The sequence below is a fragment of the Cyprinus carpio genome, chromosome A15, assembly GCF_018340385.1.
Source record: "Cyprinus carpio isolate SPL01 chromosome A15, ASM1834038v1, whole genome shotgun sequence".
In the NCBI taxonomy this organism is placed as follows: Eukaryota; Metazoa; Chordata; class Actinopteri; order Cypriniformes; family Cyprinidae; genus Cyprinus; species Cyprinus carpio.
This window is the reverse complement of record NC_056586.1, coordinates 20,818,786-20,840,163: the sequence shown is the minus strand read 5'-3', so window position 1 is coordinate 20,840,163 and position 21,378 is coordinate 20,818,786. Positions and strand designations below refer to the sequence as shown.

The following is a 21,378-nucleotide window of genomic DNA, read 5'->3' as shown; positions in this document are numbered from 1 at the left end:
AAGTGCTTTTTCTCCTTTTTCTATGAAGTATATTTAAACATTGATTTATTTCTTGAAGCTTGTATTAAATACCCCCCCCCCCCCCCTTAATGTTTGAAGGAATACTTTATCCAAAAATGACAATTTGACGTGAAAAGCTGCTTGTTTGAACTAAACAAATACATCTTTAAGATGTTTTTAATTTTAAATCATTGCTTCCAGCTAAAATACGAGTCCAAAATCCAAAATAACGCTTCCTGTAGTGTAAACGTCCTTCCCGTTGTCCTCTCACATCAAAATCCACCAACATATTTGCTTAGAACTGTTTTACACTGTTTCAGCTTGTAAAGAGTGCTTGATCTGTGCATGTTTCTCTCCTGATTCAGATTAAACTTTTTCACTGGAGAAAGCAATATATAAGCATGTAGTTTTTCACAAAATAATAATTGATGCACTGGAGTCATTACTTGTGAATTATTGTGATGTTTTTATCAGATGTTTGGACTCATTCTGACGGCACCCATTCACTGCAGAGGATCCATAGGTGAGCAAGTGATGAAATGCTAAATTTCTCCAAATCTGTTGAAGTATGAAGAAACAAACTCATCTACATCTTGGATGACCTTAAGGTTAGTACAGTTTCAGTAATGTTTAATTTTAGGGTAAATTTTTCCTTTAAGAATGTAAATGTTAGAATTTGTGTTTAAATGATTACTATTATTTTTAACATTTACTGATTTTTATACTGTTTGGAACATGTGAGTCTGAGAAAACATGCACGAGATGAATTGCTGCAAATTCAGTTATGAGTATATATTCGTTATGTTTCCAAGTGCAATTCTATATATATATATATATATATATATATATATATATAGTGCAATATATATATATATAAATTTAAAAGATGAGAAAATATACATATATATATGGGGTGGGAATATTTGTTTACTAAAGACTGCCACTGCCACTTATAGCTCTGAAACTTCATACAGCACCTTAAAATCGTTACAAATATTTAATAAACAAACAAGCAAATTAAAAAAGGGCAGCGTTTGACTGCTGCCAGTTAAATGAAACTGTCTATTAAGTGATTTTCTTCCACAATGAAAGCATGGGAAAAGAATGTGTTTGTGTGTGTGCATGTGTGTGTGGCTGTGTGAGTTTCCTCTGCGTTTTCACATGGAGCTTCAAATAGAAACACTAATCAAAGACCTGCCGTGCCCCATCACCTATGACCTCTGAACCCTGACCCTAATTCTGACATTCATTTTCATGTGTTTTGCTTCAAAGTAGCCACACACACATACATATATATGCGCAAACACATAAAACAACCTTCATTTACAGATTCTTCCTAGTAGATACACATAAACATTAACACACATGCGGGCATGACTTGCTTGTCGTTTGTGCGTCATGGCATAATCACCAATCAAGGCCCGAAAGCAAGCATCACTCTTTCAATGGTAAAACAACAAGTGCCGTCCTGTTTACTGAACGTATGAATGTGCTGCAGACATGAGCAAGTCTGTTTGGAGAGCTGTTTGTGTGTGGCCGCTTAGCTTGGAATGATGTAATGCCCAGTACAGACAGAACAGCAGGACTCATTACACAGTCTGACGCCGTGTGGAGACGGGCTACAACTGACCTACATACACACACATGCTCTTACATAACGCACACTACTTTAGAGCATCCAATGGGTGGGTGTGTGTATGTGCGACCGAAACGGAAAGGCCAGGAACAAGTAATTTATGTGTGTCTGTGTGTTTGTGAAGGTGTGTCTGTGTTTTCTAATATCTGTAATTCAACACATGAATCACAGAGCTTTTGAGGACAAATGTAAGAAGATTTTGACCATGGGAAAGGTTCAGGACTGAAGAGACAATGTCCGTTGAAATAGTAGATACTTCTTGTTGAACATATGGAGGTCACAAAGAAAGGGATGAAAACGTCCCAGAGTCCCAGAGAAAATACATATTTGTATATAGTTTCTCTGTGACAGCAGTTGCTGAAGTCTCCTGCTTAGATCTTTCTCCTGGGAGAAAGTGTCTTCTCTGGACAAACTGCACAGCTTTCATAAGTCAAAGAGAAGAGAAACATGAAATATTCATGGCCATACTATTTGTATAGCTCCTTTCATTATACACATCATTGAAAAAAAAACTTCATAGAAAATTAAAGTTTCTATATTACATTTAGGAGTTTATCAGTGTTGGCTATGCCAAGAAATGGCAAAATGCCAAGTAATGGCATTTGGCAGAAATGCAATCGATCAGTATTAGTTTTTTCCCAGTATTGTTTAATATTAGTGCTTTTTAAAGTCGTATTTTTTATATTTCCTCAATATTAAAGTTTTTAATTTATTGTATTTGTTAGAATTAGTACTTTTAAAAGTATTGGTATTAGTCAATATTACTCTTTTTTTTAATTATCATATTGGTCAGTATTTGTCTTTTTTAATTATTTATAACTCTATCATTTTAGTTTTTTTTAAATAATTGGTATTGGTCAATATTTGTGTGTTTTATATTTTGATAATATAAGTAGTGTTTTTCATAAATGTATTTGTCAATATTACTGCTTTTCACAATTATTGGTATTTATTTTTTTAAATACCATTTTGGTCAGTATTTATGTTACGTTTATGCCAATATTAGTCCTTTTTAAAATGATTGATGTTAAATTTCATTTTGGTCAATATTTGAGTTTTTATTAAATTATTTTATTGGTCAGTTCTAGTGCTTTTAAAAATAATTGGTATTGGACCAAATGCCTGCTTTTGCATTTGGTCAATATTAATGTATTTAATTATTAAATCGGTCAAAATTAGTGTTTTAAATCACTTTAAAGTATTAGTCTGTATTAGTGTTTTAAAATAATCACATTGATCAATATCATTTTTTTTGTTCATCAGTATTACTGTATTTATTTTTATTTTTTTAGTTATTGTCAATATTGTTAGCAATACCATTTGTACTGATCAATAGTTTTGGCCATGATGAGATGCTCAGTGTAGTGTATCTGGAAGTGTTTGACGAGTTTCCTCATCACAGCCCACAGCCTCTTTTATAGGGAGTCAGTTCCATGTTTTGGAAGTCAAAGTGTGTGGATGTGGTAGGGCTGACCCCATTGTCCCGTATGACCCCGCTGATGTGAGTGTGTGTGGATGGGATGGAGGGGTACCCTTCCTGGAGTGAACTCTCTGTGGTCATTACTTCCACCCATAACCCTGGACAAGTGGCACTGACAGCCTAACAGATCAAAGCACAGGCAGACCATTCAACAGTGTGTGTGTGGTGTGCGTGAGGGGGGTCAGCTTTGTCTAATAAAATGTGATGTTAAGGCAGGGAGCTCGCCAACAGATGACAGAGAGGAGTTACAAAGGACCGAGTTCTCTGGCTGGCAACGCTGAGTGTTTTTGTTTTTAAGTGTCTGTGTTTATGAGCGACAGAGAGACTTGTTTGTGTGGAAGTAAAACCTTTAGTATCTGCCTCAATCATTTTACTGATGCACACATGCTCACTGTCTCACTGACTTTTGTCCAGAGTTTATGTGTTTTATAGCCTTTCCTCAGCTAGCAGTTCACATCAGTGGCTACAGTGGGTTAAAAAGTACTTAGACACTTAAGAAACTTCAAATTTAATTTTGTTGCAAACCAGGTGGTCCCAAGTTAAATTTTAGTGTCTGTTTGAAGTTTAAATTTCCTTTAGTGAGGTTGAAATAACTGCATTTTATGGTTAGGATTAAAGTTAATCAGTACAAGAAATGTAAACTAAACTATTTTTCTGCATTTTATAAATATACAATGTGTTTTGTATATTACATAATATTTAGAAAAAAGTAAAATCATGCATTTAATGAGGTTACAGTGCAACACTGTAAGGTTTATGCTTACAACAAATCTGACAGTGCATTATGAAAATGATAAAATTAGAACTTGTTTCTAAATTGTTATATCTAAATTGTTTCTCTTTGATAGCAATAGCATTGAACTGAAACATTAAGACACTTAAGACACTTAAAATGTATGAATTTTGTTGCTTGCTTATCATGCCATCTTTTCAGTTACTTTTTTGAGTCATTTTTGCAATTTCTTTTAACCAAAGGTCAGTTTTAGTGGATGTTTAAAGTCCAGATTTACTGTGAAATAAATGAAGCCTGTTTATGGTTATGATGTGAGTTAGTATTATACATTATAATAAAATAGTAAAAAAAAAAAAAAGTAAAAAAAAAATAATAAATAAAACAATAAATATAAAAAATATAAAAAATACAAAATATTTACAATAATACAAATGAAAGAAATCATAAATTGCAAAAACAAATATTAATTAAACAAAAACATTTTACTGAAATTTTCCTGCACAAACAACCCTCATCTCAGTTTTTCTTTATATATATATATATATATATATATAATTTCTCTTCGACAGCAATTACATTAAATAGAGGTAAAACAGAATTGGTCTCCAAGATGCAACAGGACAAAATACACTATATTACTCAAATCACTTATATTTCTCTGAAAAGTCTCAATAATATCTTATGCAATTTTGCATTTAAGTTAAATTTAGCTTGTATAAATATTTTTTCTTGGAAAACAAAAGTAAGGTTGTATCCATGCAGCACTGATAGAGTCTTCATATTGTGTCTGTTCTGTAAGACACCCAGAATTCTGCAACTCTCAGTGAATAAGCCACGTCTTTGTTCTATAACCTCTCTCTCTACAGACTCATACAGAAGTCTAAGCCTCATTTGGAGGTCCTGTGCTCTGTTTTAGGGAGATGTCATGTCTTTTCCTGTGTCCTTTGTGTGGCGCTCTGAGTTTCAAGGGGAAGACAAACACACAAATGCATCCACACACACTCGCAGGGGTGGTAGCGAGGTGATCTCATGGGGGTGGAATGATTATCTGTGCCTCTATAAATGCCTGGATTAGTTCGCCGGGTGTGTGTGTGTGTGTGGGGTGGGTATGAGGGGGTCAGTGGGTTCAGGGGTAGAACTGAAGTTTGGGTGGGGGGGCAAACGGTCCCTTGCCTCACGTTGCCCCAAACTCTATTACTTTTGGGGTTTTTGGGTTCCTTTTGGGGACTTGGGAGGGGGTATGAACGCTGAAGTACAAAATGGAGAGAGTGATGAATGAAAGAGAGATGAATAATAGAAGAAAGGGACAGAAACAGACATGCTTTGAACATATAAAGAGAGGTCAGAAGTAAAAGATAGGAAGAGAGAATGAGAAAGAGAGGTAACATATAGAAGAAAGTATGAATAGGTTCTCCTGGTGGAGGTGTAAGCGATGGAATGCCCTTATAAAGTGAATAACAGGCTTTTGCCCTGAGGTAGCGGCCGTCACACACACTTTTTACACGCATTTGATGGAACAGCGCACACACTTTCTGCACTTTCAGTGGAAACAGTCGGTCTGTGGAGGGAAATAAGCGTGTGCTGTTAACGTGCATGCTGGTATGTGATTGCTGACAGGATATTTTCCATGTAACCTACACCTGATGGTCATATCTGCACTGGATTGCACGCACGAACGCTCACTAGCGCACACCTCGCACTTCACATGCATATGTAGGCTACTATGGCGATATTGAGAATAACAGCCTACCGTTTAAAGTACACTGCCATCTTGTGTTCCATCGTGGCAGTAAATGTTTAGCCTACGTGCTTTGATGGGTTAAAAGCAAAATACAATACAGATTAATCACTCCTTTAAAATGTGTATTGAGCAGTAACATTGTTTAAATACACGCTCCTGGTAGATAAACAAATATAATAATTTATATAGGCTATAAATCATATAGGCCTAAAATATGTAAAGTTGTTATATAAATTTAAAAAATCATATAATAATGCATTTTCTGTGTTACTGACATAAAGCTGGGCTTATCCTCATGGCTATGCAATCAGGCAGTTCATTTAATGTGACTTAAATCAGAATAATTACCAGGCTAATCATTAACAGTAGCTAACAGGTTAATTAGCAAGATTATCACAACAATCACTGAATAAACTTTAGTCAGTCAGTGGGATCTCAGTGGATTTGGCACAACACCTGCTGTATATGGTTATGATGACTGGAGATGAAATATGGAATAATTCTTGCCCAGACAAGGTAAGTAGATTCTCACATATTTCTGTTGTTAACATATACATTTGAAGTTTTGGAAATATACTTTAAAAACAGTGTGTAGGCCTATTTTCACTGTTATTGTTAAGCACCATATGTAGATGTTTAATAGAGAGAAAAACAAGGTCTTAAAATGATTCTTCTGTGGCATCAGGCTATAGAACCCTTGTACACTTTTTAAGAGTGTGCTTGTTGATGTTGATATTATATTAATTAGCTTAAATGTAAGAATGTCATGAAGTTGGGCTAAATCTAGATTTTATAGATTTGTTGGGCTAAAAAAGAACAACTTGAGTGTGGAGCAGATAACAGTATGTTCTGTTCAAGACAGTTTTAGTCAGTAAGATTTTTTATATTTTTTTTTATTTTTTTTGATGAGTTATGTTGATTTATATTGGTATTAAGTAGATTTATAGAGATTTATAACATTACAAAAGATATTGCAAATAAGTGTTGTTCTTTTAAACTTTTGTATTTATTATCCTTGGGGGGAAAAGGAATCAGTTTCTGCAAAAATGTTAAACAGCACAACTGTTTTCAATACTGATAATAATAAATGTTTCTTGAGCAGCAAATCAGCATATTACAATGATTTATGAAGGATTATGTGACACTGAAGGCTGCTGAAAATTCAGCTCATACCAATAAATTACATTTAAAAATACATTAAAATCGAAAACAGTTATTTTGAATTGTAGTAATAATTAATAATAATAATAATTAAGGTATCAATTAAATGTAGTCTTGGTGAGCATATTAGTTAGAGAGTTTGAGACTTGAATGACCAGACGTACAACAGCGATATGCAAAAACATATGTATTTATTTGTGTCATACTCTGTAAATAATTAAAAAGAAAAACAGTGATACAATAAGCATACTCTTTTCATTTGTACTCTCTCTCTTTTTTTTGACATTCTAAAATAAAAATACTAGAAAAGGTAAAGACTGCAACACTCTGAGTGCAAAAGACACACACACACACACACACACACACACACACACACACACACACACACACACACACACACACACTTGGACACCACTGTGCTTATGTTACACTCCCATAGTGCAACAAATGCGTCCACTGATTAAACTAGGGAATATTTACACACTGCAAAAACCCAAAACTGCAAAGAGATAGTGTGTGAATGAAAGTGTTTGTGTGTTAGCCACTATTTTACGTATATATATATATATATATATATATATATATATATATATATATATATATATATATATATATATATATATATATATATATATATATATATATATATATATATTTGAAAAGTTATCTTACATATCGTTCTTTTGAATTATGATGTAAACATTTTTTTTTTCTCCAACATCTAGGAAACTAAACATTTCATATATCAGAATATCCCTTTTGTATGGGTAAAATATAAGTGCACTGGAAAATTACTGCAAATGACTCTAGAGGAACAATAATTGGCTCTTTCGCTGTAGATGGTAAAAGAACAACGCCCCCCACCCCCCGGCATTCTCAAAGTATGCCAAGAAAACCTTTATTCTAGAACATTTCATATTTCACGACATTTCACATTAGAATCAGAATGCTTCAAAGAACATTTGCATCAAAAGTGTTCTAGAACCTGTCTGGCTTCATTTCAGGTTCCATGAATGTGACTCTGGGAAATCACTATGTTGAGTAATATACGTCTGGTACGGTGATCTCTAACTGTTCTAAACTCACAATACAAAGATCTAAATGGTTTCAGATTCCCCCAGAAACCTGAATATTCCCATTTTGGCTTTTCGCCTTTATAGCATTTAGAAACTATAAAGTCAGATGGTTAGATTCACTATAACACCATGATTGAATTCTGGTTTGTTTGTCTGCATCCCAATTTGTATACTATGCATTGTATATAGTTGGCAAGAAGAGAAAATTTGTGCATCCCAAATTATTTTCCATTGAAACTATAATTGGATTATATTATTTTCAATTTTATTATCAATGTCTTGTGAAGTTAAAAGCTGCATTTTATAATAAACAATGATAGATGGATTTGTTTCTTACAAAAGTGCAGCTTTTCACATCACAAGATGTTAATTGATGGACTGGAGTCATGTGGATTATTGTGATTTCTCCAAATCTGTTCTGATGAAGAAACAAACTCATCTACATCTTGGACGGCCTGAGGGTGACTAAATATTCATTTTTGGGTGAACTGTTCTCTTAATGTTACTTTAATACACAATGTGTTAATGAAATGCACTCAAAATTATGTACTTTCCCTTCTCCAATCAAACACATATTTGTAGCATACAATTTTAAGTATGCAAACTGGAATGCAGTACATATGAAGAACACTATACTGTTACTGCCATCTACTGGTATATTGTAGTACTGCATCTGGGGGGTCCACAAAAATGAGCACCCCATGTGTTTTTGGTCTGTGACCTTTCCCCCCTACTACTACATTGTTATGTATTTTCATTGTAGTGACTAGTTATGTTCGTAGGATTATTTACCTTTATTTCATTGTAAACCTTTATCATACTACTGACCTTTAAGCCCCTCCCTAAAGTCTTTTTTTTAAGTCACAGTGAATCCGGGTCTCCAAGGCAATGCTTTTTACTTGGATGCCAGCTTTGTACATGTGTATGTGAGCGTGTGCTGATAATTTTTTTTTGAAAAGTGCTTGTATTTGATGCACATGTGTACGTGGTTTACATTGAAGAGTGTCTCTGTGGTGCTTTAATGTGTATTAAATAAGCAGGTTAAGATGTGTGATTATGCGATGGGGATGGCAGTGAGGGGAGGGGCTTCAAACAACCGGCCCCATCTTTAGGGGTGTGGCTTGATCACACCTGAGCAGACATTAATCAGAACTTCAGCATGACATCACAGTCCCGCCCCCAGCAGTGCAAGGAACTACAGAGCACAGTGTCTCCATGGCAACCACGCCCAAACTGTTTCATCTGATTCCAGACAGACACAAAGAAAGGCTTTTACTGTCCTGCCATGTTAAGACCGTGCTTGGCTTGCTATTGGGCAAACTCTTATGATAACTAGTTCACATAAAGTCAAGTGTGCTTGAATGCACCAGCATGGCTCTTTGATTGCGTGGTAAAGCTATGGATGTAGCCTTGATGCACAGAATCTAAGCAGAGTTGATGTGTGCCTGGTCTTTTCTTTCTTAGCCGTCTCAGTACGATATTGCCTGCCCCTTGACTCGTGTCGCAGTGATATATGAGCATGTAAACTGACAGTATGTCTGCATAGCGCTTCATAAAAGGACGGTGTCTGTATTCGAGATGTTATCTGACCTGGTAGAGGACCAGATTTATGAATTTTTATCATCCAATCCCTGACCATTTGCAAACCTATTGAATACATGCAAACTGCCCATGCTAATTTCATACCAGGTTTATTATGTGTATGACTGTCATGTAGCTGTTAAGATTGAACATTCAAGAGAGTTGTTGAACAGCACCAAATGTTAGTCCATAAAGCAGCTGATATTAGTGTGTGTTTGTGAGTTTACAGTGCTCACAATTGAATGCACCAGCTGACCTCGCAAAACAGAATGTGCCCTCACAGTTTATCTGACTGTATGCTCAGTATCTGACCAACTGCCCAATCTTTAACCCAATTATCTCATAATCCACTTCGACTAATCAGACCCAACTAATATCTCAAAATCCAGCCGATCACCTTCAAGTCCAACCCAGAAGTCATAAAAACAACAGCCTGACACCTCACAATCCAACATTTAAAGTACAGACACCAAAAAAATATTATTTTCAAATAAACTCTCCATATGAAAAACAGACAATGAACAAAAGCGCCGTTCATGCCGTATAACCAAATGCATAGGCATCAAAAACAACGTGTTTTCTCAATGAAATTACTGCACATATTTCACCACACATTATAGATTATTTCCCCAGACACAAGGATGAGTGCCAAATATAGAAACACCCCCAAAAAAGGATAGAAAATAAATAGAAATACCATTTTGAAGAGGACAAATATCATCTCATGGGTAAAAGTACTATTTTCACTCTTAGATCTCATTTGGAGGGTTCCTCTTTATAAAACCGCTAATTATATTAATCATATTTAATATTAAGACAGTTATCTCCAATATAAAAATATCAAATATAAACAGTGATAGGTAACCATGGAGATTTGATAATCCTTCACTGTGTATTTCGTGTAGTCCTTCTTCCTGCTAGCTTGTCAATCAATATTTGGACAGACCCCCTCAGTCTCCATGGCTGTAGTTCGCTGGTCACCATTTATATAGCAGTGTCCCAGAAGACAGTGGTTTGGGTGGAGTACGGAGGGGGCCCGAATTTCTTGCCCCCGTTGGTCTTCTTCCAGCTGGGCAGGATGGGCATGCTGTCCTGTTTGCACAGGGCTTTGTCTGAAGGTCTCTGTCTGGCTTTTATCTCCTTGCACAGATGACGTTTCTTCTCGATCATCTCCATCATGGTGCTGTCCCCACATGCCCAGGGCATTGGGGGCATCTGATGGGTGGCAAGGGTGAGATAATGTTGGTGCATGCAGAGCTGTCTTTAATTTTGTATTCCTTATATTTTTAAGGGTGAAGGCGTTCACAGTGTTCTTTTATAACAAAGGATGTTTAATAATTCATGTCTTCTAATAGAAGTCAGAGCAGTCAGAATGTATTGCTGTTCAGTTTAATGACCACTCACGCAGATGCACACACACACACACACACACACACACACACACACACACACACACACACACACACACACACACACACACACACACACACACACACACACAGTATCTAGTTGTGTATACACATATTAAACTGCCCATGCACCTGTACAAACACAAAATAAAACACTTCTATAGGCAAAACAAAATTTCATGAGCAACTATAGCTCTGTTTCAATACCTAGGGAGCTGCCTATATAGGCAGGGTTATTTTAATTAAATAAAACTAAAACCATAAAACATTTCATTACTTGAAATAGAAATTAACTTACAAAAAAATCAATAAAATAAAATAACAATAATAATAATATGCAGGTTTTCTCATATTCATTTAGTTTAACTTGATGTAACTTAATGTAATGTAACTAAAACTGAAATAAAAATACATAGACATAAAAAAAAAATTAATAAAATAAAAATGACAAAAAATACCCAAAAATAAACTAAAATTAAAATGAAAACACATTAACAATATTAAAATTAGTGTATTTTCCCATTAAAAATTAGTGAAAATACACTAATTCAAAATATTAATAAAATAAAAACAATAATTTTATATAAATATTATGACAGTTTATTTCAGCAGGGTTTGATGTTAGTATGTTGCTAAACTAAGTAAAATCTATTTTTAATTACTGTTTGAGGCTTTGTTGTTATTGCTAACAAACTATTAAAAATCACTTTTAGTAACTGAAATAAAGCTAAAATAAAATAAATATTACATTAAAAACTTAAATTTAAACAAAATTAGAAATGTTGCTTTGGCAATTAACTGAAATAAGTTTAAGCTGAAGTAATAAAATTACTAAAACTTAAACTAAAATAAAAACGGAAAAATTGTAATCTAAAAATAAAAATTAATTCAAAATAATAATGAATACTATATTTGTGTATAAATAATATTAAAATAACAGTTTTGAGGTTATTTATAATAGGGATACATGCAATACTGCCTTCAATTTTGGGCAATACAAGGTTTTAGGAGACGGGTGTTAAAGGGATACTCCACCCCAAAATGTAAATGTTGTCATTAATCACTTACCCCCATGTCGTTCCAAACCTGTAAAAGCTTCGTTCGTCTTCAGAACACAATTTAAAATATTTTGGATGAAAACTGGGAGGCTTGTGACTGTCCCATAGACTGCCAAATAACTAACACTGTCAAGGTCCAGAAAAGTATGAAAGACATTGTCAGAATAGTCCATCTGCCATCAGTGATTCAACTGTAACATTATGCTCTTCTGTATCAGCCGCGCAACAAGGATGCGCTGTTTCTACATGTATTTAGCATTGATTTGAAAGAAAACAGCGCATCCTTGTGGCACGGCTGATACAGAAGAGCATACACAGCATACAGTGATATGGAGAGACACAGAGGAGACTGTTGACAAAGGAATTGTTGAAAAAAGTCATTATTTTTGTTTCCTTTGCTTACAAAAAGTATTCTCGTCGCTTCATAATGTTAAGTTTGAAGGACTGATGGCAGATGGACTATTCTGCCGATGTCTTTCAGACTTTTCTGGACCTTGACAGTGTAACTTGGCAGTCTATGGGACAGTCTCAAGCCTCCCGGTTTTCATCCAAAATATCTTAAATTATGTTCTGAGGACAAACAAAGCTTTTACGGGGTTGGAACGACATGGGGGTAAGTGATTAACAACAATTTTCATTTTGGGGTGGAGTATCCCTTTAATGAAAATAAAATGAGGTTTTAGGTTTTGTAACAGAGCATATTCAATACATCAGACATGCACACACACACACACACACACAAATGTATACACATACTGTACACACATGTTTGTGCTTTTGAAAAAAAAAAAGCAGCAGACAGACAGAAAGTACAGTGGACGCGGAGAAGGAGAAGACATAATTTTGACAAGGTTTTATTTTATGTTTTGTTGGGGTTAGTTTTATCCCTCGATTTTTAGATTTATTTGGGTTAGTTCAATTACAGTCACTAACAATTAAACACAACTGGGGAGTGAGAGTAGATCAGACAACATACTAAATGTGTTTTATGGCTTATTATGTTATAATATTCTGAGTGAAATTGTATGGCTATACGGTATATTGTTTGATTTGTGTATGTATCTGTTTTGTATAGTATATTACTGTTCATATAAAAGGTTTTTTTTTTTTTCAGCAGCTTTCATCAGTTGTTTTGGTAACTGACTCCCCAGTCTCTGTGAAAGTGAATTGATGTGGTGAAAAACATATTCATTATTACAGGATTTTTGTACATAATACAATAGCTTTAAAAACCTGTTCAAATAAGGCCACACAGACAAACAGGAGAAAGAATTTGACATGTGACACTGATATAAATGCCATGTCTGGATACATATATACACACATCAAACAGCCGTTTGTTTAAATTTAACCACACTGAATAGAAACTGCTGCACTTTTTTTTATTTTTTTTATTTACAGTGGCACTTTACTCATGGCTCTGTCTTTTAAAGAAAGTAAACATTTGTGAAGTAAACAATAAAACTACAATTTCAATTAAACTATCATTCAAAAGTTTGGGAAAAGATGAATTCAATAATACTTCTATTCAATGAAGATGCATTAAATTGATCAAAAGTGACAGTAAAGACAAGATTTCTACTTCAAATAAATACTGTTCTTCTGAACATTCTAAGCATCACAGAATTCCGAGAAAAAAAAAAAAATTAAATAGCACAACTGTTTTTAACATTGATAATAGTAAGAAATGTTTTTGAGGACCAAATCAGCATATTAGAATAATTTTGGAAGGATCATGTAACATATATTAAAACAGAAAACTGTTATTTTAAATTGTAATAATATTTCTATTATTAATAAATAATATTAATAGTATTTTTGATCAAATAAATGCAATCTTAGTGAGTATGAGGATGTGCATGCCTTTAGTGTATGATTTTATTTTCTTGGAGCTCAACAGAACCAACAGAATAAATGCAATTGAATAATTTAATAATTTGACAGCTTTAATATAAATATATATATACTGAATATACTGCGCTTGTTTTTGTCAGTTTTGTCCATTCTAAGAGTGATTTTTAAGCAGTGCCATAGGTCCTAGGGTATTTTGAGAAAAATGTAAATCAAATTGTCAATATTTCAGTCAGTTTTGTAAATAAGTCATAATAATGTCTATGCTTTGGATTCAGGCTTTTAAGAATTAGTTTTACCCATTTCATGGCATTACCAGCTGTGTTTGATGTCTGTACATCTGAGGAACCCAACCACAACATCTGAAACATTGTGATAGAGACTAAACAGACTAATGATGCTGCTGGTCGAGAGTAAAGCTGTCCGCCGCCGCTCTGAAGAGGTTCTCATTCAGATTCAGATCAGTTGAACCTTCTCTCAAGTGCTTAAACTGTCTGATAAATAAAACCCTGATTGTGGATCTCTTGGCATAAACTCACAGAGGACAAATTAAATGTGAGAGCCTCTTCAGAGCATGATGGGAAGGCAGCCCTGATCTGGACTAAACACAAACAACACACACATACGCATCTACATAGACAGACAATGAATGCCGTGAGCCAAACGAAACACGGCAGTGGAAGCAGCAGACAGAATAGGATATACATAAAGCTGTGGGGTCAAAGGTCAAAGACATGAAGGTATTGCCGACAGACACGGAGACAGGAACCGAACTCCACACGCATGCCATTGCGCGCTCATTCTGAGGAATAAGGGGGCTGTACCTGGAACGGTGTCCCACACGGATGGGCGGAGGCATCGGGGGCATGTCTTTGAGGCGTTCCCACAGGGGATGGGACTCCTGATGTGGATGCAGAGCGACCAAGTTTACACCCGGCTTTTGTTTCTAAAATGTAAGAGAATATGTTGAATAATTAATCTATGTCAACTAAATATCTAAAATTAACATCCTTGTTCGATTTTTATGGATAGGACGGACCTCCAAGCATGGTGGTCGGGCTAATGGAGGAGCGGCCAAAGCGACTGGGCGTGGCTGTGGGCGTGGCTGATTGTCCTGTGGGCGTTTCCCAATCCTGTGATTTCGGAGAAGAGCTGCTAAGGGCTCTGTCCCTGCTATCACTTCTGCCTTTACTTTCACCTAGAAGAGAGAAAAAGAGGTAGAGATTTCAGTATGCAGTATAAGTCTTCAGTTCTCTGGTTTTATGAGAATGATTTTGCAGGTTCACTTATGAGTGCTTTAATTTATAATAGTGCTGCAGTACATATGTATTACCTCTAGGTGTCACAAAAGAGACAAAACAACTTATCTTATCATTATTTCTGCAGTATAGAGTATGTATATGTGTGCAGAATTTTGAGATACTAAATTACAGAAAATGTTTTACACATTTACCTATGCTCAAACAACATTTCTTTGTTATTATCCTCCATTTTTTCATCGTTCATACAGTCAATCCCTTTATCTTTGTATTTCTTCCATTCCATTCCTCTCCTAATCTCTCTCCCCTCACAGGGGATCCATTAGCAGTCACATTCATCACATCTTTCACTGGCTCTGAAGACATTAGGGAAATTGCTTTACTAACAGATGAAAGCTTTTCAGTTATTTCAGCTGGCAAGAGTATCTGAATGCGTGTCTGTATCGTCCATACAGACATGTGCTTAGCTATATTGTCTGACACTTATGGGTGTATGAATCAGTGTATGTCATCGGTGTGTGTGTGTGTGTGTGTGTAGCAACTGAAGCTTTATGCTTATAAAAGGCATGAGCTACTTCAGTTCATTTCAGTTTATGCGGCATTGCATCTACGGTTGCGAAACAGAATTGTGCCATGCTGTTTCATAGCGATTGCATCTTAAATTCATTTTAGCACCTAATTCAATTTAGGAATAGCTTTCTTTTCTACATGCACACAGTGCCGGTTTTTTTTTTTTTTGTTTTTTTTTTTTGATTTGTGAACGGTAAATTATTAGCCAGTTCTTTTTAGAGAGTCAAAGACAAACAGTATGGTGCAACCAGTGTAGTCGGAAACCTGAACAAATAATTATATGTGCTCATTCTTTTTAGTGAATCATAAACATATAGTATGGTACAACCAAGGAAGTCTGATTCCCAAATGAATGACCCAGATTAATGAATCAGTTCTTTTTAGTGAATCAAACAGATACAGTATGGAGCAACCAGTCTAACTGCTAAATGAATGACTTTTGTGAGCCGATTCTTTTTAGTGAATTATAAACAATAACATACAGAATTCACAACCAGTGTAGTCTGATTTTCGAATTATTTACTGTTATGAGTCAGTTCTTTTAGTGAATCATAAACATACAGTACAGCACAACCAGTGTAGTCTGACTCCAAAATGAATGACTCTTATGAGCCGATTCTTTTTTGTGAATCATAAACATACAGTACTGAGCAACCAGTGTAGTCACGGAATTCTGAATTAATGACTCTTATGAGCCGATTTGTTTTCATGGATACTAAACATACAGTATGGCACACCCAGTATAGTCCGACTGCTGAAATAATTCATCAATTTATGAACACTTATGAGCCGGTACCATTTAGTGAATTAAATTTAGTGTAAAATGTATTTCTGTTTTTTTTTTCTTATGACAATGCATAGGTAAGGATTATATATTGTCTATTTTGTAAGTAGTTTTAGTTTTTTTTTTTTTTTCATGAAAAATATATTTTTTTTAATGTAGTATTTCTGTGTATATGTGTGTGTGTGTGTGTGTATGTGTGTGTGTATGTACTGTACTATATATATATATATATATATATACATTTTCATGAAAGAAATAGAGTGTCCCTTATAGTCCTCTGCTGACGTTGGCAATGTTAGCTTATTTTGTATTCTAGTCTCAGATTAGCTACTCAAAAACCTTATTTACTGTACTTTATCTTTCTGGAAACACACACACACACACACACACACACACACACACACACACACACACACACACGGTGTTATCTGGCCACGTCTGTTGAAATCCTATTACTCTGTGGTGTCCTGCTCCATTAGTCTACATTTAATTAGTGTCCACTGTCATTAGTGTTGGGTGCTAATGCTAAGACTGCAACAAATTTATCATATTTCCTTGTTAACATGTGCACCGTTAATGCCTGGATATAGTCTGTGTGTGTGTGTGTGTGTGTGTGAGAGAGAGAGAGAGAGAGAGAGAGAGAGAGAGAGAATGTGAGTCCATTAGCAGAGGGAATTTTAGGTGTGTGTGTCTGTGTTGGCAGGACTGTGTTCTTGTTAGTGTTCACAGGGTCAGATTGTTCTACAAGGCTTCTCAACTAACAGCAGCCAACATAGGAACAGGTTCTCCTTATCCAGTTAGAGTGAAATGCCATGCCAAATACAGTACATTTTGGCACTCAGAGGAAATGGACACAAACAACACCACTGAAACAAGACTAGGCACAGCGGGAGCCAAACAAGAAACAAGTTGTAGTTTATCTCCCAGGTCAGTTCTTGTTTTGGGATCTAAAGGTCAGCAATTGTGGTAAGCATCTTATTTTACAAAAACTTTTAGTTTTAGTTTGTTTTTAGTTGTAGTTTGTTTATTTCTTAGCTTAATGGATTTGTTGCAATCAAGCCCAGAGGTGGGGAGAAACTGATGAGTATGGAAGCCCTTTTCAGTCTCAGAGTAAAAAATAAAACAAGCTAATTATGTGATTAATGTTTTAAAATATATATATAAAATATATATATATATATACAGTACAGGTCAAAAGATTGAAAACATTACTATTTTTAATGTTTTTTTTTGAAAGAAGTTTCTTCTGCTCATCAAGCCTGCATTTATTTGATCAAAAATACAGAAAAAAATTAATATTGTGATATATTATTACAATTTAAAATAATTGTTTAATTGTTTTTAAATTTATTATACTTTAAATTATCATTTATTTCTGTGATGCAAAGCTGAATTTTTAGGATCATTATCACATGATCCATTAGAAATCATTCTAATATGATGATTCATTATCAAAGTTGGAAACAGTTCTGCTGCTTAATATTTTTTCAGAACATGTGATACTTTTTTAGGATACTTTGATGAATAATAAGTAAAAAGAAGCTATGTTTTAAAAATATAAATATTTTGTAATAACAATATACACTACTGGTCAGTAATTTGGGGTCAGTAATTTTTTTTTCTTTATTTTTTTTAAATAAAATCAATACTTTTATTCAGCACAGGATGTGTTAAATTGATAAAAAGTGATAGTAAAGAAAATATATTATTAGAATATATATTATTATACTTTTTTTTTTATTATTTTGAATAAATTCAGTTCTTTTTAACCTTTTATTCTTTAAATATATTAGACAGCAGAACTGTTTCCAACACTCATAATAAATCAGAATATTAGAATGATTTCTAAATGATCATGTGATAGACTGGATGCTACATGTGACACTGAAGGCTGGAGTAATGATGCTGAAAATTCAGCTTTGCATCACAGGAATAAATTATTTTTTTAAAGTATATTCAAATAGAAAAATATTATTTTAAGTTGTAATAATATTTCACAATATTACTGTTTTTTCTGTATTTTTGATCAAATAAATGCAGGCTTGATGAGCAGAAGAGACTTCTTTCAAAAACATTAAAAATAGTAATGTTTCCAAACTTTTGACCTGTACTGTATATATAATTTATTTTTTAATGTACATACAACTATATTTTGTATAATATAAAATTATATTTATATTTCTAAAATGTATTTCTTTGTGAGTAATGTAGCCTATGTAGTGAAATCAATGCCAAAGCAATATCTTGACTGCCAACTTGTGATCAGCTCACCTGAGTCAAGCCTTTTAACACCAGATGTAAACATGTCTAGTGATGTCATATAAAAGTTATGGAAGTGACAGAATCTATGCTGCCATAAAGGTAGATTAGAAGGAATAGTGATGTCATAAAGGAGCTTTGAAGCTGCCAGATTGAAATTTATGTCATAATGGAAAGTATAATACTATGCATGTAAGTATTTTGTTGCACTGGAGGCAGTTTGTCTCTGTTTAATGTCACATTTTTGGAAGATCTTGATCAGAATTTCTTCTCAGTCATATTCTCTGTTTTCAGCCTGACAGCTAACCTGACCTGCCATTACATTCATGTTACTCAGATCAGCTCTCTATGTGACAGCACGGCATAATGTAAGCACTTCTGTGCCTCTAAATCATGCTAATATATGCCAACCTCAGAGCCATATATTAAATGTGTTGGATCATTATTACTATATGCTAATTTAACCTTAGCGTATGTGAAGTTACTCAGACACTTAATTTTAGAAACTATTAAGCTCTTCGATGCTTCGGGAAAAGCACTATTACATTTAAATACAGCTGCATACATTAAGGCGTAACAGGAGACTGTTGTCTGTTAAGGGATATTTAAAACTATTTATGGGCACTGTAGGGCATAATAAAAACAAACTCATATCACATTTAAATTAGACTGATCCTTAAAACAGATTAATGCACAAACTTCATTGCGTGCCACTTGACACTGACACATGTTCAGACTCTGTATGTCTTTCTGGCGCCGAATGGAGTTGCAGTAGAATTCCCTAACAGGATTTGGACCAGGATAACTGCCCTGAACAGGAAGAGCTCAGTCATTGATTGTTTTATCCCTTAGCTTTCAATATGGGATCTGTAGAGAAGGAAGAAGGTTTATTCAATCAATGACACCCCATACATTATAATAACATCTGTAATATCAAAATAATCTGATTATTTGAATACTAAACAGGCACTGACGTTTTGACATTTTGGCATATATAATCAATAATTGTTTTTATATTATGGCTGATAGCTGATACTGTAAATCTACAAAGATCATCAAAAGATTATTAATCTTTATGATTAAAAAAATCAGATAAATGCGGATAAATGATTATGCAAAAAAAATTTATATGTGTGTGTGACTATATAGAAAGAAAAAAGAAAGATATACTTTTATTCAGCAAGTACACATTAAAATGATTAAAAGTGACAGTAAATACATTTGATATTACAAATTGTAAAATTATAAAAAAATAAATATTATTTTAAAAAGCTGTTTCCAAAACATGATGTTCGTTTGAATGTCCAATTCATAGTATAATCCTGAAAAATGTTTAAAAAAATATATATATTTTTTTTTAGTTATTTTTTTGTTATTAACAAACTGTAATATTTCATATATATATATATATATATATACATATATATATATATAATATTATATATATATATATACACACACACACACACACACACACACATATATACAGTGTATGCACGCATAGATAGATAGATAGATAGATAGATAGATAGTTGATAGATAGATAGATAGATAGATAGATAGATAGATAGATAGATAGATAGATAGATAGATAGATAGATAGATAGATAGATAGATAGATAGATAGATAGATAGATAGATAGATAGATAGATAGATAGATAGATAGATAGATAGATAGATAGATAGATAGTTTAGAGCTGAAATATCTGCAAGGTTTTTAATTCGCTTATAAGACTAAATCTGAATATGGATGAGTGAATTCTGATCATAATCTCACATGTGGCCACAGCCGTGTATTTTAGCAAACTGATGTTGAGCTGTAAATGAGAATAAGATTCTGGTGTGTTTTGGATTACTGTGACAGATTCTTCACTATCTTTGGCTTTTCTCTCTGTGTGTCAGGCAAACACACACACACATACACACACACACACACACACACACACACACACACACACACACACACACACACACACACACACACACACACACACCTACTAATGCCGGCAGCCTGTTAATCTCACACACCTCCACACTCTGTCAGGCACCAAGCCCAAATCACAGATCCGTGGAAGACATACTGACACGAGGAGTCTGTGTGTTTTTGTGTGTCTCTGCTAGACTGGGTAGCGTAAAATTGACTGTGATGGACAGACTGACCTGCTTCAGTGTGTGTGTGTGTGTGTGTGTGTGTGTACCTGTGTGGTGTACGGTATATGCCTTATTATATTAAGGTGAATTGAGGTTTGGCTTCTTGTGAAGGTAAGGAAAATAATAACAATAGAAATTGTGTGTGTGTGTGTTTTGTGTGCATAGAGGGTTCAACATGATAGCCTTGATTTGTTAATCTGTGGTTTTTTAGTATGAGTATTTTAGAATTTTTTCAATTAAAGTTTTTTAAGGTCAAGATTTGAAAGGCTCATGAGAAAGGCATTCAACAACCCTTCGCAAAACAATCTGGCAACCTTTACGTTAAACAGTGATTTTGATATGAATAGGCTCTGTTTGGTGTGGGAGAATCTGGGTCATTTTCTCGCTCTCTCTGCCCCGTGCACTATAAGCATGTTGCACAGTCTGTGTGTAGGCTGATCGTTAAATTTTTAATCTGTAAATGGGCTCAAACACACGCTTGCAGACAGACACACCTGGAGTGATGGAAGTGGACCGTGGAAAAAGGACATGAAAGCCATCTCTCCTCCACCCACGGGAAAAATAACAGTCTAGAAAAAAAGTCCTTAGCTGCAGCTCTCAAGACGATTACACACGCTCTTTAAACCCA

At 34.4% G+C, this 21,378-nt stretch overlaps 1 protein-coding gene across 2 annotated transcripts in view; it reads right to left on the bottom strand.

The window, feature by feature from the left end:
• Positions 1-8,781: 8,781 nt before the first annotated feature.
• LOC109104112 (neuronal tyrosine-phosphorylated phosphoinositide-3-kinase adapter 2-like) overlaps positions 8,782-21,378 on the bottom strand; it is a 36,408-nt gene continuing 23,811 nt past the window's right edge. For both annotated transcript variants that reach the window (XM_042771513.1, XM_042771512.1), the window contains exons 5-7: positions 14,766-14,924; positions 14,551-14,672; positions 8,782-10,623 (exon numbers count right to left, since the gene is read on the bottom strand). In XM_042771513.1, the coding sequence (XP_042627447.1) occupies positions 10,393-10,623; positions 14,551-14,672; positions 14,766-14,924 (512 nt within the window). In that variant the 3' untranslated portion in view covers positions 8,782-10,392. The remainder of the gene's footprint in view (positions 10,624-14,550; positions 14,673-14,765; positions 14,925-21,378) is intronic.